The following is a 21452-nucleotide window of genomic DNA, read 5'->3' as shown; positions in this document are numbered from 1 at the left end:
GGGTGTAGAGATATATCCATTGGTTGCAGTTAGACCCAAATGAAACTGTTTCACAATTTAAAAAACCCACTTTATTTATTATTATACTAGGCCTAATCCTCTATGCTAGATCTACTTTTAGTTTCGTTGGGTTATTTTTATCGCTTTCGTAAATTTCGTGGAAGTTGGCCTAAATCCATACTCCACGATCTTTGGTAAATCTGGGAATTCCAATTTAGATACCAGTTTGACAACTAGATATCTAGCACCTGTACACTTTGCTTGGTGATAGCTGGACTCGGTGCAGAATAGGTTACGTAATATGTATTTTATTTCCTTTAGTGTTTTTAAGAAATGTTTTACCGCACTAACAACACAATAAGGTCATAAAAGTGCCGAAAATAAGAGGTGTTACAAGAGAGTAACAAACACAAAAAAGGAGAGATAAAGACGATAGATGAAGATGTTTGTTTGGAAAGAAGGAGCAAACCACACCAGAGCACCCGCACACCCACTTAGTTCCATTAATAATATGGTGATAACATAATGCACTTTTAAAGTAAGAGGAGAAGAAAACTATGTTTTCTGGGTGACAGCCCGACGTACATTACAGAGTACCGTTCTGAAGAGTATTGTCTCCTAATGATTATAATCCGTTTTGAATTGCAGTTTGGCTGTAATTTCAGGGTCCATGTGGGCCTGCATGTATTTTTACCTAATGATAGGCCTACACACAATTCCAAAAGCATTTGAGTGGACGCTTTTTTAAGTAGGCCTACCTCTGACAAGCGTCTTGAGCAGGAGCACCCGAAATGGCTGAATTTATCCCGTTTTATCTAATAATAAGCTTACAATGTACATGAGTACATGTTTAAGACTTTTCCGAGCAGGGAGACTTACTTTGAAAGCAATAAACGAAATTTGTTAACTCATTCACGTGAGGTGAAAATAGAAAAGTAACTCTTGAAACTGTTTTTCCCCCCGAATGATGACTGATGCGGTAGCGAACGGAAAGTCCAGGAATAAAAGAAGTAAGGATGTTGGCGCTTTTTTATACACTAGTTTCACATCTCCGCTGGCATAGATCTGGCATGCTGTAGTTAACCAACGCTGAATTTTAATGTGCAGTGCAGTGCAAGCAGTTTGAAAATCGTGCATCCAGGCCGTGGTTCTTTCCTGCTTGTTTGTTACGACGGAACAGCCTTTACAAAGTAAAAATTCAGTGCGAGTGGGAGTTGTCAGTTGAGAGATTCGTGGACTGTGGACGATTTTGTCAAGACGTGAGTTAAGAATTTCACTTCGTAATGACATAACAAATCTTCAAGTGAATGAAGTATTTGAAGTAGATGGTAATCCAAATGATCGACAGTTTAATAGTTTAGAACTTTTTTTGGAATGAGAACTGATCAACTGTTGGGTTGCCTCCTGTGAACTGTGAACTGTGGAAGTTCGTGGTGAGCAAGATTTATTTAGATTTCTTGATTCTAGATCTAGAATCTAGATCTAGAATCTAGAGAGTCTAGGTTCTAGTACCACATCAAATCAAGATTAATTATACTCTACTATAGAGGTATATTATGGCAAGGGTCTAGTGTGGCCTGCCTTGTTCTCCTTTGTTTTCGGTTTATAAAACTCTTTTTATTTACGACACGGAGTGTCTACGTATACGGTAAGGTAACCGGTAGATTCTAGTCTCAGTATCTACGTACACGGTGACCGGAATGAAAAGAAATCAATATTTGTCCTGTGTTGTCACTTGCTGAAAAAAAAAAAGAAAGTCATATATACAAGAAGTGTCTTGTCGGGCTCGCCATTATGACCAGTCGGTGAACCTGTGCGTGTTCATCATATTGTGAGTACCCGTTAGGGTCACCAAAGTTCATTCCAAGTCTGTGCGCTGCAAAGTATAGGGCTCCGGAATGGTAGGGATTTAATTAATTTTTTTTTAATGGTACAGTCGGGGGAGGGGGTGGGGATGAAGGCAACACCGGATGACAAAAACTATACTTGGGAGTTCTGAACTGCCGGGTTACCGTGTACGTGACACTGAGACTACATGCCTGGTTCCTGGTTACCCTGTACATGACACTGAGACTACGTGCCCTGTTGCCGGTTACCGTGTACGTAGACACTGAGGCTAGGTGCCCGGTTACTGTGTAGGTAGACACTCTGTTATATTTATATCTCTGCCCCCAGCAGCTTGTTTGCCTCATACTTTGTTTACTATGGACTATCGATCTAGATCTAGATCTAGATCTAATCTAGATGTAGATAGATTTTCTAAATCTAGAATCTAGATCTATAGAAGAGAAGGAAGAGGCTAGCCGATTTAATAATGATGGCTAAACTGACAAGCAGCTTTATGGTCGAGGTTTAATCGGAAAAATCAAAATCCGTAAAATGTTTGAGCTACTCTGAACCCATCACACATGATGGCACAGGGAGCATGAATTAATCTTGTAAAATTTGGATCAATTTGTCCAACTTTGTCCATTCCCCTTAATATCACCAGAAATTTGTATTGTAAAATTCGTACATTGCGCAAAAATTTCTGATCCAGCCCTCGTTATTTGTGTGCTAGACCGCAATTAGTGTTACTTTTTTGGACATTATGTCTTTCTAACAGATTGCTGATCTTAAACACTGAGTTCTTTGCATTTTCTTCAAGTACTTTCATTCGAAAGAATAGGAGTTGAAAACCTAGTGTATGACGGAATTTAAAAGTAAATTATAAGAATGCTAAAGTTAATCATGAATTAACACCCTTTAAAAACTGTAAGCATCGATTGAATTAAAAAAAAAAACTTTAATTTTTCCATGCTTAAAAATATGGCCAAGTCGGACTTGAAAGTCTGAATATTATTTTTATCTATTCGGACTCGTGTTCAAATATAATTTTTATCTATTCGGACCCGGGTCCGAAAAAAAGTTTTATTTATAAATTCGGACTCAGCTTCTAAATGAGTCTTGTGAATGTAAGGTTACATAATATAACTGTCGTCGGGAGATTTTACGTAACACCAGAATTAGAACTAGAATTGCCTACTAGGATTGTGTACTTGTGTCAATAGTCAAAAGACTGCACTATCAGTAGATCTACCCTATGGCAGTGTTTAAGTACACGGTAACCGACAACTCAGGGTCTTTCCACCACCATTACAGCATCATCATTACTTCCACCACCATTTTTCTTTCCATATGTTTAATTTCATTTTGTTGTGTGTAATAGTTTTTCTGTAATTTTCTTTTCTTTTATCACATCACACAAAACCGACAGTTACTTGTGGCCTCTTCCCCCAGCGAGCCGAGAGTTCGAGATTGCTACACACAGTCTCATTGGTTGACATAATTAACTTTGCCCCCACCAAGGTCAGCTCAGCTTGATCGTTCTGTTCATACCAATGAAGCAGGGAGAGCCAGTTTAGATAGATCTAGTAACTGGATATTAAAGCTCACGTCTCGACTGTTATCATTATAATAGTAGAAAAAATATTAGTACATACTGGAAATATTTAAGAACAAGGGTCGGAACGAACGTCATGCTGGACTCAATTCAGAGTCTGAATATAATTTTTCTCTATTCGGACTCGAGTCACTTTGTAAAAATATTGAAAGATATGATTGGGATTGCAAATCAAATTGGTTCACACTCAGAATTAAACTTTGTGTACATGACTGTATACAGTGTCACACAGGCCCATCAGGTTTTATTGTTTTGTAATTTGATGAGTAGGGACATTGGAATGAAGATTAGATTTTCTTGATTATAATTTGTACATGCGGATAACTTTAGAACGACAGATGTACGCCATTGGCCGATATTTATAGTAACAGCTATCTTGTTTGACGTCATGGAGGGATTCCCACTTTATTGTCACACATGGTGGCAAAATGACCACAAAGCACTATTGCAGTATTTTTAAAGCCTGTAGCTTACACAGTGGCGTGGTGGCGGAGTGGTTAGTGCGATAGTCCCCAAAGCAGAAAGTCCAGGTTTGAGCCTCGGTTCGGCCACGGATTTTTTTTCCGCCCCCTCCTGCCCACCCACCTGTAATGGGTACCTGACTTCGAGTTGGGGAAGTAAAGGTCTAATTAATTTTTTTTTTTTTTTTAAATTCTAAAAAAATATTAGTTAGCTGAAAAAGCATGTGATGTCGTGACTTTGATGGATTTAAAAAACCTTAATAAAATTTATTTATTTTTAAAAAATTAGTCCTTTACTTCCCAACTCGAAGTCAGTTACCCATTACAGGTGGGTGGGCGGAAAAAAAAATCTGTGGCCGAACCGAGGCTTCAACCTGGACTTTCTGCTTTGGAGACAAGTGCACTAACCACTTTTAAAGTTATCCGCATATACTATTTGTTTTTAATATATACAGCTAGAGAAAAAAGACTGGCTCAGTTATAACTTTCACTTACTTAATGAAGGCTTTCCTGCATCCGGATTAGGTGATTTGCTTGTGAGCTGGCCATTGGTTGTTTGTTATCTTCTCAAACAGAGCCTCCTGAGAGGAAGTTGTATTGCATTTGCTCGTAAGAAAACTTTGTTTTTCTTTAAAAATTCGGAAAATATGCAGTTCAATGTCTCTCTTTATTTTCCATCTCATATGTTTGTTCTCTTGTTAGTTTTCTAGCCTTTATCAAGTTACTTTTTTTTATTGTTTTGGCTTGTGAATTTTCTTTTCTGTAGCTGGCAGTGGCAAGGCTGGCCATGGCAGGGCACCAAAGCCTCCCGCCCGTGTACAAGGGCCGCGTGACTCATGTCATCGATCCAAGCAATTTCTGGATGAGAATCGGCAGTGGTAGGTTGACCTCATTTCTCTGTTCAACACTGGATCTGACACACTGTCCTTTGCTCGAAGAATGGTTTAGCTTTGCTTATGTTACTGTTAAATGCTTTCAAGACTAAAATTACTGCAAATATATATGATATATTTTTTTCCCAGTGGGAAGGAGGAGCTGTTTGTCTCACTTTACATGTGGCAGTGAATAAGAGGAAAATCTTTTATGTTTTGCTCGAGGAAAGAATTTTGCTGTAACCATGGTTTGTTCTCAGGGACATGATGTTGTGTCCTTGGGAAAGACACTTTACACGAATTTTCCTCACTTCAACCAGGTGGGAATAAGTAACCGGTTATAGACAGCGAAAGGTCTTATCAGTTACTTAGTGTTTGAGGACATGCAACCCGCAGTTTGCACTTTGTATTTCCTAAGAAGCCGAGAATGTTTCTTGGTGTTCTAGGGTCTTTAGTTTTGTAAGAGTTTTTAGGCGCTCACAACTAAAACCATAGGGTCTGCTGGAGTAATAACGGTTGTAAAGTGCATGGAGCATCCTGAAAAGCCTGTACATACGCAAGCAATTATTGTTATTATTATTATTATAAACCCATTTTTATTATTTTATTTTGTTATTATTAAAATTCATGATCCTATCCACTTGTCTCCTGTATCGTAAGGGTGAAGGACATTCTACTGTGGCTCTTCTCAGACTTTCCCATGTAGAGAGGTCAGAATTGTGTCATTCTGCTGTCCTTAAGGAGAGTAACAGAAATCACTCTGCTTTATGTGGTTGTTATAGCTATAGATGTCTTACACCTCTTTCTTTGGATATTAAACCAATTTGGAGGGTGCCACTGGTAGGTCCTACTTCTTTACTTTCTCTCTGTTGTTTCTGTCTGTCTGTCTTACTTTTTCCTAGCGCTAAATTACCATTATTGTGTAAATGGGCCTCTCTGCTCAAACTAACAAACAAGGACCAATTTCGCGGGTGCTTGGCGGGTGTTCTGGTGTGGTTTGCTTCTTCTTTCCTATCAAACACTATCATCTTTATCTCCCCTCCTTCTTTTTTGTGTTTGTTACTCTCTTGTAACTCCTCTAATCCTCGGCACTTATATGACCTTATTGTGTTGCAAGTGCCGTAAAAAAGATGGGTACAAAATGTGGGAGGCATAGAAGGTTTTAAGGTTCTCTTTTAATTGTTCACCTTTTTCTTAATTTGGTCTTTGTTTTTTAGGTTGTTTTTTTTCTATCTCTCAACGCAGGTTAGATCAGGTATGTATTTACACACATTTTGGGTTTCTTTGCATTTCACTCCTCAAACTTTTGCGTTTTGGATGATCTCTATTTTCCTGAGAAAATTTCTTTTTCAGTAATCTAAGAGTTCTTTTTCGCTTTCTGCACATACACCTACCAGATTCCAACTTTGATAACTTTGGACTGTATCAACGCAAGTTTGACGAGTTTCTCAATGGTGGATGTCAGGAGTTTCCGGACAGCATTGGCAGCCTGGAGCTGGGAGACTGCGTCATGGTGGCAGATGCTGAACATGCCAGTGGAGTTTCTTCAAGCTCAGACAGCGAAAGTGAGCAGAGCCACTGGGAGAGAGCGCAAGTGTTCAGTGTGTAAGTGTGGGCCACTGTATCATTGCTATAGAAACTTGGTTGTTTTTTTTTCACTTCTGTTACTGTTGACATATATAGTGCGGTCAAAAGTTCGTGGCGCAGCTTATTGTCAAATATCTCCTCAACTATCCTACGTAAACTCTCCAGCTTTTGCACAGTGACATGTATCAATTTGTCTTAACAGGTCAATATTTTTGTAAAGACCTAAAGGCTCTATTCTAGAAAATTCCTAAATAAATACTAATAAAAAATCCTAGTGGGTGGTTTCTACTGATTTTAAAAGTTTACAGCTGGAATGATATTGCTTTTGAAAGCAAGTCCTTCATTTTTTTCTAATCGTGAGATTATCTTTATTGAACGCATGTTTTGAGAACTTTTAGTGCAAAAAGTGTTCACTATAAAATTCATTTCTCGTAACCAGTTTTGCCACTAAAAAGTGTCATTGATGAGCTGTGACGTATCCCATACACGTATACAAAATGTGTGTTGGAAGTGCTGAGAACAATTCTATTTTCCGCTTGAAGGAGGTTTGTAGTATTTTATATAAATTTATGAAGAAAAGTTTTGTAGTCTAGCCTCAATTGTTCTGGAAAAATATGATTACGTTAAGACAAATTGAGACAAACTGCTGTGCAAAGTATGGGTGACATTGATTCACCCGTTATAAAGATATATTTGAGGATGAGTTGCGCCACAAATTTTTGACCGCGCTATAGTTATATTATTATGTTTATGTGAACAAATGTGTGTGTGGAGGAGAGAGGACGTGTGTGAGTGTGTGTGTGTGTGTGTGCGCGGGCGGGAGTGCGTGAGTGGTGAAACACCAAACCAATGTGTCAGGATGTGGACAGTAAAGATTTATCTTATCTTATCTTATCTACCATCAACTTTGGTGGGTGGTTTGTGAACTCTTTAAAAAAGGGGTGGCAAACGCAATTTCACAGGGGGCCGAACTTAAATCACACTTAAGGTTGTGAACCGAACGGGATAAACACTCATCGAGCAATGGAAAAGTGAACCATTTTAAAAACAGTAATATGAATGAAAATAGGAATGTTCAAATAATAACAAAGGCATACCGATTTTCACTGTTCCTTTTTTTCGAATTTGTCAGAGCTGGATCTTTGGCATCTGTTCTCGGCTACATGTTCCGTTTTGAGACGAAGCATATTTGTGAGGCATCATGGTGAAACCAGGCGCTCGCCAAAACAATGAAATGGAAGAACAGGCATTTTTCCACCTGTCTGGCTTTTTTTTTTAAAAATTGTTATTTGGCTCAACACCTTTTATGTCCATATAAAAACTCATTTCCATGTGAATTTTACTGAAAGCTTAGATTAAAGCCTCAAAATATGCAAATTTTCACTTTTCAAAGACTCTAAAGCTGTCGAAGATGCCAAATTTTGGCGGCCATTTTCTCGCTAACTTTGTCTCCGAAACTAGGAGACCCCCGCCTCCTTCACTTACAAATATCTCAACTTCTATTCAAGGTAGATGGATATTTTTTTTCATTGAAAGCAAGGCCAATAACTCCACATGCTCTAGAATTGTCGAGCGCCTGATTCCACTGCGTCGTGACACATTTCATAATGCCCTGTCCCTCGAGTAATGTGGTTTTTTATCCTACTTCTTTCCTGCACAGCGACACTGACTCGGGCACAGTGGATGTTTTCTACATAGATCAGGGTTTTACGCAGATTGTGAAGTTTAGCCGAGTCCGACTGGCCAACCAGGAAATCTTCCAGTGCTTTCCTCCACAGGCACATCATTGTGAGCTGTCTAGCATTGTACCGGTCAGTACACGGGTCACTGTCTTTGTGTCATGCGTCGTAATTGTGTAGTTTGTGATCAGTATGTCATGTGTCGTCAATGTGTGAATTTCAAAGGGAAATTTTCGGGGCGGTGCCACTGACTGAAGTGTCTTTAGGCCATTCCCAAAGGGGGGACATTATGTTTTTTCTTATGCACAGTAGAATTGTAAATGGGCTGATTCAATAATGTCATGCTCATAACTGTACCTGAACTGCAGCAGGGAACAGCTGCTTTTTCTTTCCTCATCCTAACTATTGTCATTTTTCCTCTACTTCTTTTGTATGTTTGCCACTCTCTTGTGACCCGTTATTTCCTAGGTGTCTTGATAGTTGAAGCAGACTTTGTGCTGTTGAAGCTAGAGAGGTGAGCAGAGTAAGCCTGATTCCCTGTATGGACTTCTCTGTTGACATCCACCCTTTGGGGCTCATATGACCTTATGCAGTTGCGAGCGCCTTAAAACCTCTACTAAAACAAAACAGGAGTTTCATGTGCCACCTATGTGTTGTGTGTCATGTTTTCATTTGTGTAGCACAAGTGATAGCGGAGCTTTGGAATGCTCAAAATCAAAATGTGGCAAACTTTTCTCTGCCAAAATTGGTCTCATCGGCTAAAGCAGAAACCACAAGTCGTCTCAACCTTTCATTCTTCATATTCTGCTATTTCGCTTCAGAAGTATTCTCCTCTCTAGATGCATTGGTCTTTGACAGACATTGACTGACAAACTATTATTGTTATTTCTACAAGTAACATGCCACCTATCAGTGTGCCATGTAGCACTTATGTGTGTCATGTTTCATCTGTGTGTCTTCCTTTGGTGGTTGGCGGGAACTCCGGTGTGGTTTGCTTCTGCTTTCCTAACAAACATCTGTCGACCTTATCTCCCCTCCTTCTTATTTATTTTTGTTACTCTCTGGTAACACGTCTAATCTTCTGGCGCTCATATGACTTTATGCAGTTGCGAGGGCCGTAAAACCTCTATTAAAACTAAAAACTTCCTTTGGACTGGTCCTATGTCCCTGTTTCTGCTTGCATGTGAAAGTTTTCAACCAGTCTTCTGCCATGTAAAGATGACTAAATGATGGTTTGTCCTGTGGAATCAAAAGTTTCCAGAGAAAGTATGTGTACAAGTTAATCAATATGAAATATGTGCAGGCTTCTCTTGCAGATGGTTGGATGATGCCACTGATAGGTCCTATTTAGTGTTCTTTACCTCTTTTCTTTTTGTCTTTTTACTTGCTTTTTTCCGCGGCACGAAATGAGCTTTATTGTGGGTGGTTGGCAGGTACTCTGGTGTGGTTTGCTCCTTCTTTCCTACCAAACATCTATCATCCTGATCTCTCCTCCTTCTTTTTTGTGTTTGTTACTCTCTTGTAACACCTCTAATCTTCGGCACTTATATGACCTTATTGTGTTGCAAGTGCCATAAAACTCTTACTAAAACTAACTGAGCTTTATTGTGTGGAAGCGCTCTAAAACGAAAGAAAGCTTTCATTGCCTGAGTAACTCCATAAGTGAACTGCTTACTTTTTCGAAAGACTCATGCTCTGTTTTGAAATGAAGCACATGTGACTGATGTTGTTGCAGTTGTCCAAAGCGTGGACTCGCCGAGCAGTGACTGTGTTTGAGTCGCAGGTGACGGGTCGGGACCTGGTAGTGTGTGTCAGGGCGGCTGTGCAGCCGGATGGCTACTGCTCTGTGCAGCTCTTTTACAGGTAAGCTCCTCCGTGCAACAATGGGTGGTAGGAACAGGGATGGATATTTCTCCGAAAATTTACGGAAATCCGTAATTTTGATTTGCTCCGTCATTTTCCGTATGTGGGATCCCTGATGCCTGTCTACCTACTTTCAATGGTGAGTCATTCTACAATGTGTACTGATCCACAATTGAATATAAGTGTGTTTTTTTCCAAATCTGTATTTCCCGCGAAAAGTTAAGTTTATTCTGGACTGATCAGTTTTTATCCCTGCAGGAGGGCACCACTAGAAGACCCTACTTCTTTCGTTTCTCGCTGTGAACAGATGGTTGGAGTGTACTTCTTTTCTTTTTTCTATGTCAGCGGGTGGTTGGGGTGTACCAGTGGGTGGTTGGCGGGTGCTCTGGTGCAGTTTGCTCCTTCTGTCCTATCAAACATCTGTCGTCCTTATCTCCCCTCCTTCTTTTTTGTGTATGTTACCCTTTTGTGACGCATAATCTATTCTTCGGCACTTATAATATGACCTTATTGTGTTGCAAGTGCCGTAAAACTCTTACTAAAACTAAAAGTAGGAGTGTACCACGGGTAGATCCTACTTTTTTCCCTCTCTCTCTGTGGGTGGATGGTTGAAGGGCATCACTAGTGGATCCTACTTCTGGTTTTTTGTTTGTTTGTCCCTTTCTGTAGTTGGTTGACGGGTGCCACTAGTAGATTCCACTGCCTTTCTTTGCCTATGTTATTTCTGCCCATCTGTTTTATTTTTCTCCTGCACTATAATGATAATAATAAATAATAAATAGCTTTTGTATAGCGCATACCCCCGCTCAACAGCAGGCTGTATGCGCTTTACACTATATTATTACCCCAGCAGACCATAGAACACTGCGAAACATTTTCAGCTTCCCTATACTATATTATGTCTGTTATTGCGTTGGTGCGCTTCTCTTACTAGAAAAAAGCAAGCAAAGAAAAAAAGAAAAGGAAAATTTCTTCCGGTGCTGCTCAGTGGCGACAAGTCTTGTTCAATGTCAACATGTGTTTTTACCATTCCTGTATACAGCCTAGAAAAATTTCCGACCAAGGCAATAAAGTATTATCTTATCTTATCTTATCTTAGATCCCTCCCTTGCTTGTGTCAAATTTGACCTTGAAGTCCAAGAATAGAAAAACTTTGAGCGGCAAGCGGTGTTATTGGAGACAACATTTACGGTTCACAAATTCAATATTGTCTTCAAGTGCCAACTGCCGCCCACTGTTCAATATGGTCATATAACTACGCATGATTAGAGGTGTTGCAAGAGAGTAACAAATTCAAAAAAAGTAGGAGAGATGAGGATGATAGTTGCCTGAAAGGAAAGAAGGAGCAAACTACACCAGAGCACGTGCCAACCACCCTCTCGGATGGATTAATGCAGCTTCAGTGCTCACCATGAATAGACTTCTTCCCTGCACCCTGTGACCGTTGTCTTGTCGGTGTGCTTCTCTTCACTCAAAAGTCAAACTCTTGCTAAAACTAAAACTCATTTTTCTTTCCTCCCCAGGGCAGTGCTACTGACTGAATTGTCTTTAGGCCATTCCCAAAGGGGGAACCATGTTTATGCACAGTAGAATTGTAACTGGGCTGATTTATAAATGTCATGCTCATACTGTGCCGGAACAACATAGGGGGAACTGCTGCTTTTTCTTCCTCATTCTTATTATCGTCATTTTTTTCTCTATTTCTTTGTATGTTTGTCTCTCTCTTGTGAACTGCTATTTCCGGGGTGCCTCAATAGTCGAAGCAGACTTCGTGCTGTTGAGGCTAGAGAGATGAGCAGAGTTAGCCTGCTTCCCTGTTTGGACTTCTCTATTGACATCCACCCCTTGGCACTCATATGACCTTATGCAGTTGCGAGCGCCGTAAAACCTTACAAAGTGGGTGGTTGGCGGGTGCTCTGATGTTGTTTGCTCCTTCTTTCCTATCAAACATTTATTGACCCTTATCCCTCCTCCTTTTTTTGCGTATTTTTCTCTCTTGTAACACACCTTTCTTGGGCACTTATATGACCTTATTATGTTGCAAGTGCCGTAAAACTCTTACGAAAACTAAAACCTCACTAAAACAAAACAAAACTCATTATCCTTTCCTCCTTGTGATTCGTAGATGGAAGGAGTCTGGCCCATGGCTCTCTGTGGCTTCTCACATGCTGGAGGAGGAGGTTGCTATGGTGAGTGAGTGCAAGTGAGAATGAGGGGAGTGTCAACTTCTGGTCTGTCTAGGGGATTTGGCTGGAGGGGAGGGGGGGCGACAAGGGCGTGGCAGGCAAAGGAATATCGTCCGCAAGCTTTTCAAATGTCCCAAGCCCAGAAATCAGAAATTAAACTTTTTCAGGAGACAGAAAATAAAACTATTTCAAATCGGTTACAAGTTATTCCTACATTATGAATTTTACTTACATTTTTCAATATTTAGAATTTTAAATTTCAACCAAATAATGCTTTGAAATAGTATTTGCAACAATTTCCAGAGATTGAACTGCACAAAAACCTTTTTTTTCTTCAAAATTTGGGGCTTAGTACATCTGAACAGCTGGCTGATGATATCATGACTAGCTTATTGATCTCCACATGCCCTGGGACTACCAACCAAAAAGAAGAGTACTTTAAGGGAAATCAAATCTTTTGATTCTTTCAAATGTCAGCCGAATTCATTTCTGTTTTTAAATTAATTAGATGAATATTTGGAGTGATTTTTAGTCAGAACACAACGTTTTATGTTACTGTTGTACATTGTACTGTATTGTAAAGGGCTCAGAGCCTGTGTACTTTAATCGGGTTTGATGAGCACTATATAAATGTCATTTATTATTATTATTATTAAGAAATTTTTGTTGACGTTTAGCTTTGAACAAAGCCATTGTGTAGCTCTGTGGTAGAGTGATAGGTTTCAGAGTATTCGCTTCCTCCACTCTCCCTCTGTTGTTTCTGTTTGTCTCTCTTTCCCTGCATGCAGTGATCCTCTTCATATATGTCAGTATGATTCTGATGAACTCGAAAGAATACCAGCAGGTGGTTGGCGGGTGTTCTGATGGGGTTTGCTCCTTCTTTCCTATCCAACATTTGTTGTCCTTATCTCTCCCCCTTCATTTTTGTGTTTGTTACTTCTCGTAATACCTCTAATCTTCTGCTCACTACCTACTATCTTTGACCTAATTGTGCTGCATGTGCCGAAAAAGATTTACTAAATCATGAAAGAATACTAATACTGGGCATGCACTATCTCTACACAACAGAATTACCATTTTCTCTGAAGTGCCTCTGTCCCCCCATCCGGGACTGAAGTGTCTTTACGCCATTCCCACATTCCCAACAGGGGGACATTAACTTGTTCTTATGCACAGTAGAATTGTAAATGGGCTGATTCAACAATGTCATGCTCATAACTGTGCCTGAACTGCGACAGGGAACTGCTGCATTTTCTTTCCTAATCCTATCGTCCTTTTTCCTCTACTTCTTTTGTATGTTTGTCACACTCTTGTGACCAGCTCTTTCCGAGGTGCCTTGATAGTTGAAGCAGACTTTGTGCTGTTGAAGCTAGAGAGGTGAGCAGAGTAAGCCTGATTCCCTGTATGGACTTCTCCATTGACATCCACCCCTTGGCGCTCTTATGACCTGATGCAGTTGCGAGCGCCGTAAGAACCTTACTAAATCAAAACAAATTATCAAGATTGTGAATAATATTTGGAAAATGACTCTTTTACTTGAAATTATCTTCCAAACCCTCAAATTGGTATGAAATAACCTTGTTTTGATAAATTGATGGTTTTTATTTCAGCATTCTAGAGTTAAACAGGATACATGTAATAATAATGGGTGTCTCGAAAAAACGGTCTTCTGTCGCGATCACGTGGAAAGTTCCTCCTTTTTAAAAAATTCTGAGTTGAGACTCATGGTTGTCTCTCCCCCCCCCCCCCATCGTACTGACTAAGAGGACCATTATACCTGGTTTGTACTGTCAGCCTACAATGGTGTACGTGAACACTGGTTTCTCATTTGTCTCATCTGTCTTCTTCCCCTCTTAGAGTAGCGGAGGAGAGCTGGAATACGATGAATTACCTGCTCAGTTTGTGGAAGCTGGTGAGTGACTGGGACATTGGGGTGGGGATTTTTGCTTTATCTGTGAGTATAACATTGTTGTTTGGAAAAGATTGACCCGGATTTGTTCGTTATCGGACTGTTTGGGAAAGACTGACCTAAATTTGCTTGTTGTCTGACTGCTGTGGAAAGAGTGGCCCAGATTTGCTCTTTTCACCAACTGTTTGGGAGAGTGTAATCTAGATTTGCTTGTGTTTGGGAAAGAGTGACCAAGATTTTTTTTGTTCTGTCTGCTGTTTGGGGAAAGACTGACCTAAATTTGCCTGTTCTCACATTGATTTGTTAGGGAAGGACCAAGATTTCGCTGCCTCAGAATTGCAAAGTTCTATCCATCATGTTTGGCCGTTTTGAGTTACTAAGACAACAAGGTCAGAAACCAAAAGTTCTATCTGCTCTATCAAAATTGCAAGATTATTCGGATTCGTTATCTAGATATTCAAAGAATTGCATTCGAAAAAGCTTGACATGTAAAACTCCAAATTTTTTAATGGCAAATTTCTCAAAACAAGGAACTGAGCAGATAGAATTTTGTTATTCAAAGGTAGCGATTTGCTGTAGCTGTTTAAGAAAGAAAAGAGTTGATATACAAGTGCTTATGAGTGGGACCTTTTAATTGTGGATTTTTTTGCTTTAGTACTAGATGGTATTGGCCTTGGTATTGGGAACGACCCCTGTCCTCCACTTCATACAGAGGCAAACAATCAGGTGGCTTGGACATCTGACACGCTTGGCATCTCACCAGCTAGCCAGTAAAGCGCACTGCAAAAGAATATCAGGGCACAAGGCGAGAGGAAGACCAAAGAAGACCTGGCTCGAGGGTGTGAAAAATACCCTGAAAACACACAACATCCTACCCACCATGAAAAGGGCTTTCTCCCCTGTATAAAAACGATACTTGGCCTAATTACACATACGCGTTTTTTTGTCAAAAGACGGCAGAGCTGTGTGTTCTTGTGGTGCTAGACGGTCAGCTAAGTGTCTTGATAAGATCGTAGATTTTCATTCCTCCACTTGATCAGGTGCTTCAATAGCCGTCTTTTGTGGTCTGCTCCTTACACGCATTTCTTGTTTTGCTTTGTGACTACATTTTTAAAAATATTACTTCGTTTTTGTAGAGTAAAAATATCGAAGAGCTGTAAAAATTGAAATGCTGAAGAACACAGTAAAGTAGAAATGAGAAACCTTTGATCGAATGTTGAAAAATTGTTTGTACATTTGACATAGCTGGTGGGTGTTCGGTGAGTGCTCTGGTGTAGTCTGCTCCTTCTTTCCTATCAAACATCTATCGTCCTTCTCTCTATTCCTTCTTTTTTGTCTTAGTTACTCTTTTGGAACATCTCTAATCTTCGGCACTTATATATGGCCTTATTGTGTTGCAAGTACTGAAAAACACTTACTAAAACATAAAACAATGACATAGATGTCGTTGATGTGGGTTTTTCAGGCCTAGCAGTTTATCTGGCAAGGCTTTCTGTGTAGTACGTTTAGTTTTTTTGTTTTTTTTTGTTTGTTGTTGTTGTTGCTTTGTTTTTTTTTGTTTTGTTTTGTTGTTGTTTTTTTAATGAGACTGTCAGTGTCCTGTGTTGTTCAGGCAGCTCTCTGGTTCTGTCCCCAGCTCTTCTACAAATGGAGGAAGAGCAGCATGCTGTGTGCTCAGATGCAGATGGGACACAGGAAGCAGGATCGGACGTAGAGGTGGACCAGCAGTCGGACCACGAAGCCGGGCGGCTTTCTGTCAGTGAGACGCAGCGATGTTCTCCACATGAGGACGTGGGTCAGCCCTCTGTGAACGAAGCAGAGCCTATGTCAGAAAACAAGAGGAGGCGACCATTAGAAGCAGAACTTGCATCATCATCACCACCATCATCTTCATCATCACCACCACCATCACCCACTGAAGTCTGCTCAGTCCACTCTGAGGGAAGGGAAGATAGTCGTGTCTCTGAGCCAGAGCTCGGACTGAGGAAGTCCTGTGATCAGTCAGTGTATCTGCCGTCGCCTTCAGAGTTTATGGCCCCACCTCATCCCGGCACCCATTCTCCGGTACGTTTTTTTGCGCTCCCTCCCCCCTCATCCTGCCACCCATTCCCCAGTAAAGTTTTTGGCCCCATCTCATCCCTCCACCCATTCCCCAGTAAGGTTTTTGGCCCCATCTCATCCCTCCACCCATTCCCCAGTAAGGTTTTTGGCCCCATCTCATCCCTCCACCCATTCCCCAGTAAGGTTTTTGGCCCCATCTCGTCCCTCCACCCATTCCCCAGTAAGGTTTTTGGCCCCATCTCATCCCTCCACCCATTCCCCAGTAAGGTTTTTGGCCCCACCTCATCCTGCCACCCATTCCCCAGTAAGGTTTTTGGCCCCACCTCATCCCTCCACCCATTCCCCAGTAAGGTTTTTGGCCCCACATGAGCTTATGGTTTCTTTTTGTCTGCAGTGAGATTTCTGTGAGGCCCTTGTAGACTGGATTAGTCCCTTGTTTTGTAAGAGGTAGGATCGGGGTGGGAGAGCTACTAGCAGCTTCATCAAATGTCATTCTCAGCTGGAGCTTGACTTGCATGCTGGCTCAGAAGAGGAGGAGGGAGGGGACAGCAATGCTGGGGATGGTCAATGGATAAAGGGAGGGGCGGCCAACAGTTGTTTTTTTTGGTAATCTGTTTGTGTCCTCAAATTCAGACTCGCATTTGACTGCATAATTCCTCAAGCAATATGGGGGCATACATGCATTGTCTTATTGTTCACTACCTCTGAATTCATGGTGGACATACACTCCATTCTTTTTACCATACTTTACCTCTGAACTTATGGGGCCTTTTTTTAACCATACAATACTTGAGGTATATGGGGGACATACACTTCATTTTTTACCATCTCTTACCTCCGAACTTATGGGGCACATACACCCCCTTTTTTTATCATCCCGCACTTGAGGTATAGGAAAGACGTACACTCCGTTCTTTTTACCATACTTTACCTCTGAACTCATGGAGGACATATGCTTCATGCTTGCCACTTATTACCTCTGGATTTATGGGGGAGCACACACCCAGTTTTCACTCATTCAGTGTTTGGGGACATCTCTGCTCTCTGTGAGTACTGCTTAATCCTATCTGTACGCCCTGGGGTCATTTTGTACCCCCGGGGTTGTATTCTTCTCATTTTAGAATACTTCTAGTACAAAGGTCTCTTTGAAAATTTCAGTATTTCTCAAAAAATCATTTTGACAGACTGCTATGCACGGCATACGGATCGGAATAACAAATAAATTTCCTCTTTGGAAAGTGGTGACACAGAGTTCTCCACGTCGTATGGATACGATAGTAAAACAAGACATACGGTTAAGGTTAAGTGACCCTGGATGTGATAGTGAGATCACAGGATTTTTGTGTGTGTTTTTTCTTAATCACCCTGCAATAAAGTTGTAATCCGCATGGAGGCACAGGTTGTGTAACTCGAGGGACAGGGGATATTGTTTTGAGGCTGGATGAATGGCTCACTCGAAATTTTTCTGCTGTAGTTTGTTGTTGTTGTAAGCGATCCAGTAGCATCGTCTGCTGTAGTTTAGTGTGTATGTTTTCTTGTGTCCTTCTCCAGTGTGATGTGGCCACTGAGTCTGGTGGCATTCCAAAGGTTGATGTGAAGAATGTGTTCCAGGAAACGAGGTGAGATAAAGTTACTGGTGCCATACGTTGCGTGGTACTAGGCATTATTATAGAGCTGCCTGTTTCTACCGATTGTTCCTTGTAGTTATCGACTCTTTGACCTATTTTGCTGCCATACCGATAAAGATGTCAAAACTACCAAATCAGCGATGGGCGCTGAGAGTAAAAGAAAGAAAAAAGGTCTGTTCTGGAGTGCTTCCAATCTTCCCTGTTTTAACAGAAATCTTTTCATTCAAAAGGTTCTGTACTTCATGTGTCTGTAAGCCAAAAAAAAAAAAAAACGACTGGGAAAAGATAGTGCTGGCCAATTGGTATGCTGTAGCAAAGGATCTGTACTTGCTTCTATAACTTCTCGGATGTTTATGGTAACTCTCTGCAATAATTAGTGTTAAAAATCTGCCAACCCTTGAGTTTTTTCATTAACCTTTTGCTGTCTGCTATTGAATTCCGAAACCTCATTTCCTTACTGTACCCTCACCCATCCCATTTTCACCATAGATTGCAGAAATGTGACCAGCACTAAATGACCATTATTATGTGGATGTGCCTCTGTTTACTATACAAACAAACAAAACTTAAGATGTGTCTCACATGATTTCATGTTCTGTGCATTCAGAAAACAAATCGCTGATTGAATTACTCCATTTTCTTCTTTTTTAGTGGCGTTTGTAGTTTAGTGGTTGGGCACATCATAAAAATAACAAGTTGATCAGAAAGGCATCAAGAACAATTTTTAGAGACCTGAATAACTTTTTAAAAAAGCGGAAATAATGCTAAGTGACCATATCCACCCACTGACATCGAAGTTTCAATTATCGGGCCCATAGTAAAGGATATATTTCCAAAAAAGCAAGAACAGACAGATATAGAAATGCTTTCGTACAAACTGCAGGGAGGTTACTGAACACATAGTGCTACAAATGAAACATAGAGAGAGAGAGAGAATGTTTTACGTAGTGAGTTGTTTCAGCTCGTAAAACATGTATTTACTAATGCCTTGTTTTGTTGTGTGTATGCGTGAGTGCACCTTACCTTTTTAACATTCCACTGCCATTGTAAGCGACCAAGACAAATTTCTCCCTGTGAGATGAATCAAGATTTTCATTGTCATTGTCTTTGTCATCATGAGATTGTGGGTTCGGGTGTTTGAAGCTTAGCTTGGTCCGACATTGTATGCCTGGGAAAGGTACTGCATGAACTTTTTCCATTTTGCTGTGCCCTGTGAGAGATCGACGTTCCAAGCCAGCCCGCCTCTTAGCTCTTTATCTCCGAGGGGGGTAAACCCACTATGCTGGGGCCCTTTTTTTGTGCTAAATCTAAAAATGACCAAAACGTCGTTAAATGAGTCATTAAATCGAAACTAGCAAACATTTTTCGACAGTTCTTCATCTAATGAATGAACTTCCGGTATATGAGACCTTGTTTTCGGCAGTTGCCGAAAAGTAATTTGATGTCGAAGTCGTCATAAAGGAATGTACCCGAGGCGCTGTCAGCGGCTCACCGGCATAGTGGTTCCAACCGCGAGCCGCTGTGAGCTGCTTGCCGGAGATAAAGAGTTAAATATCCTTATAGTGTTTGCAAGGAGTGTTCAACCTATACAATTTGGCAGTTTTATTTTCTGGGCTATTCAACAGTGACTGTCGGGACAGAAAAAATACAGTCCAATCTGCCCTGACGGCCACCTCTATAAGACAGCCACCTGTACAAACGGCCACTTTCCATTCCCCCCCTTGCGTTTTTTCTATATAATTTAACTGTGTAAAACGGGCACCTGCCTAACGCGGCCGCGACCACAATATTTTAACACACAACCCCTATCACACTAAGCAATAACACCTGTCTTAGTGACTCCATTACGTTTTGTCATAAATTGTGCACTGGCCCCTGGCGTTGTGGGCGAGCCGTCATAATCCAATCACTTGTTGTTGTTGTTGTTAGGTAGTCCTTCCAACCGATCATGTTGTGTAGGCCCCTCCCACTGTCGACCAATAGGTACCGATTTTCAGCTGTTGGTGAGGTAAGCCTGTGATCCTTCATATCCCATAAGCCCCGCCCAGAACTCATACACAAGTCGTAAGTGAGATCAATGGTGTTTACTCAGTCTGTAACAAAGTAACAAAGGACGTCAACATGAACTTGCGACAGAAGCGTCCCTCGTTCTCCGAGTGGTGGCGACCCATGTGTTTGTTTTAACATGGCACTCGGTCTTCATCGTCTGATACATTTCGTTTTATTGTCACCCTTGCGCAAAATCAGCAACAAAATAAAAATAACAAACAAAATACAAACTAACAACAACAAAAAAACATAAAAAACAACAACAATGCGGCTACTTTCGATTGGGACTTCAGATGGGAATGGTTTGTTTTCTTCATCTTGATCAGTCCTGCCTAAGACGGCCACCTGTCTTATACGGCCACTTTTGTCCTTGACACTGGGTGGCCGTCTTACACAGGTTTGACTGTACCTCACTTGTTCCGTCAGTTCCTAAAACTAAACACGTCACAGAATTTGTATATTAAGTACTTTTGTTTTTCAAATGACTGCATTTAATAGTATTCTTAAAATGTCTTTCAAATGTTCTAATCGTATAAGGTTGAAATAAATTAATTGATATTGAATTACAGTGTTATCATTGTAAGAAAGCATAGTCCAAATATCCCGTCAATACCGTGGAATAGCTTTTCTTTGTCTTTTCTTAGTTAAAATGATGTGAATTTTGTTCGTCGTGGGTGGTTGACGGGTGCTCTGGTGTGGTTTGCTTCTTCTTTCCTATCAAACAACTATCGTCCTTATCCCCCCTCTTTCTATTTTGTGTTTGTTACTCTCTTGTAACGCCTCTAATCTTCGGCACTTACATGACCTTATTGTGTTGCAAGTGCCATAAAACTCTTACTAAAACAAAACAAAACAAAACAAAATTTTGTTCTTCACTAGTGGCAGATGTAGTTTGCAAAAACTTTGTACTTAGATATCTCAAAAGCGAGTGCTCCTGAGATCCGGAATAGGGTTTGACGAAATGTCTGACTTATGAAAGTCAGAGACAAGGATTTTATTATGCTCTGTTTGGGTATCTTCCTCTGTTCCTCCTCCCCCACCCCTACCCCCATTGTGGGTGGCAGCCACGTGGATCTCTGGCAGATGAAGGAGGACAAAGTATCAGAGGCGCAGCGCCACGTCAGATCTCGGCTGGAGCTCGACCTGCATGATGGCTCGGATGTGGAGGAAGAGGGAGGGGACAGTGACACCGAGTACGGTGAGTGGGTAGGGAGGAAAGGTCAACGTTTCGAAGGAGTATATCTGATCTCTTTTTGTCCTCCAATTGATGTTTGGAAAGACACCTAGTACTAATCTAGAAGAAAATATATCTTTTTTCCCCCCTCAAGTTGACATTTGATAGACACTTAGTACTAATCTAGAAGAGCATTATGTGAGGTAGTGTGGTGAAATCAGGCGCTCATCAAAATAACGAAATCTGAGAAATAGTCATTTTGCTGCTTTGGAAATTTTTGTCGAATTTTTATTTTTTGGCTTGATCTATTTTATGTCCATATAAAAACACATTTCCATGTGAATTTTACTGAAAACATTGATTAAAGGTACAAATTATGTCATTTTTTCAGTTTTTAAAGACTTTTACCTAGCTAATTTCAACACTGAAACCAAGCGACCTCAGTTCCTTCAAATGCAGATATCTTGAGGTCTATTCAAGATAAATGGATATTTATCTCATTGGAAGCAACTCAAATAAATCAGCTTTCAGATGATACCAA

At 40.7% G+C, this 21452-nt stretch overlaps 1 protein-coding gene across 1 annotated transcript; it reads left to right on the top strand.

The window, feature by feature from the left end:
* The first annotated feature begins 480 nt into the window (after positions 1 to 480).
* LOC101857553 lies at positions 481 to 21024 on the top strand. Its single transcript, XM_035968845.1, has 11 exons — positions 481 to 1259; positions 3257 to 3348; positions 4670 to 4781; positions 6173 to 6380; positions 8023 to 8173; positions 9777 to 9904; positions 12030 to 12093; positions 13948 to 14002; positions 15636 to 16063; positions 17612 to 17679; positions 20802 to 21024. The coding sequence occupies exons 3-11, from the start codon at positions 4691 to 4693 to the stop codon at positions 21022 to 21024; spliced, it is 1416 nt and encodes a 471-aa protein (XP_035824738.1). The 5' UTR covers positions 481 to 1259; positions 3257 to 3348; positions 4670 to 4690.
* The last annotated feature ends 428 nt before the right edge of the window (positions 21025 to 21452 follow it).

The sequence above is a fragment of the Aplysia californica genome, unplaced genomic scaffold (assembly GCF_000002075.1).
Source record: "Aplysia californica isolate F4 #8 unplaced genomic scaffold, AplCal3.0 scaffold00090, whole genome shotgun sequence".
Taxonomy (NCBI): domain Eukaryota; kingdom Metazoa; phylum Mollusca; class Gastropoda; order Aplysiida; family Aplysiidae; genus Aplysia; species Aplysia californica.
Note: the sequence above shows the minus strand (reverse complement) of the source record. Positions and strands in the feature narration are given on the sequence as shown.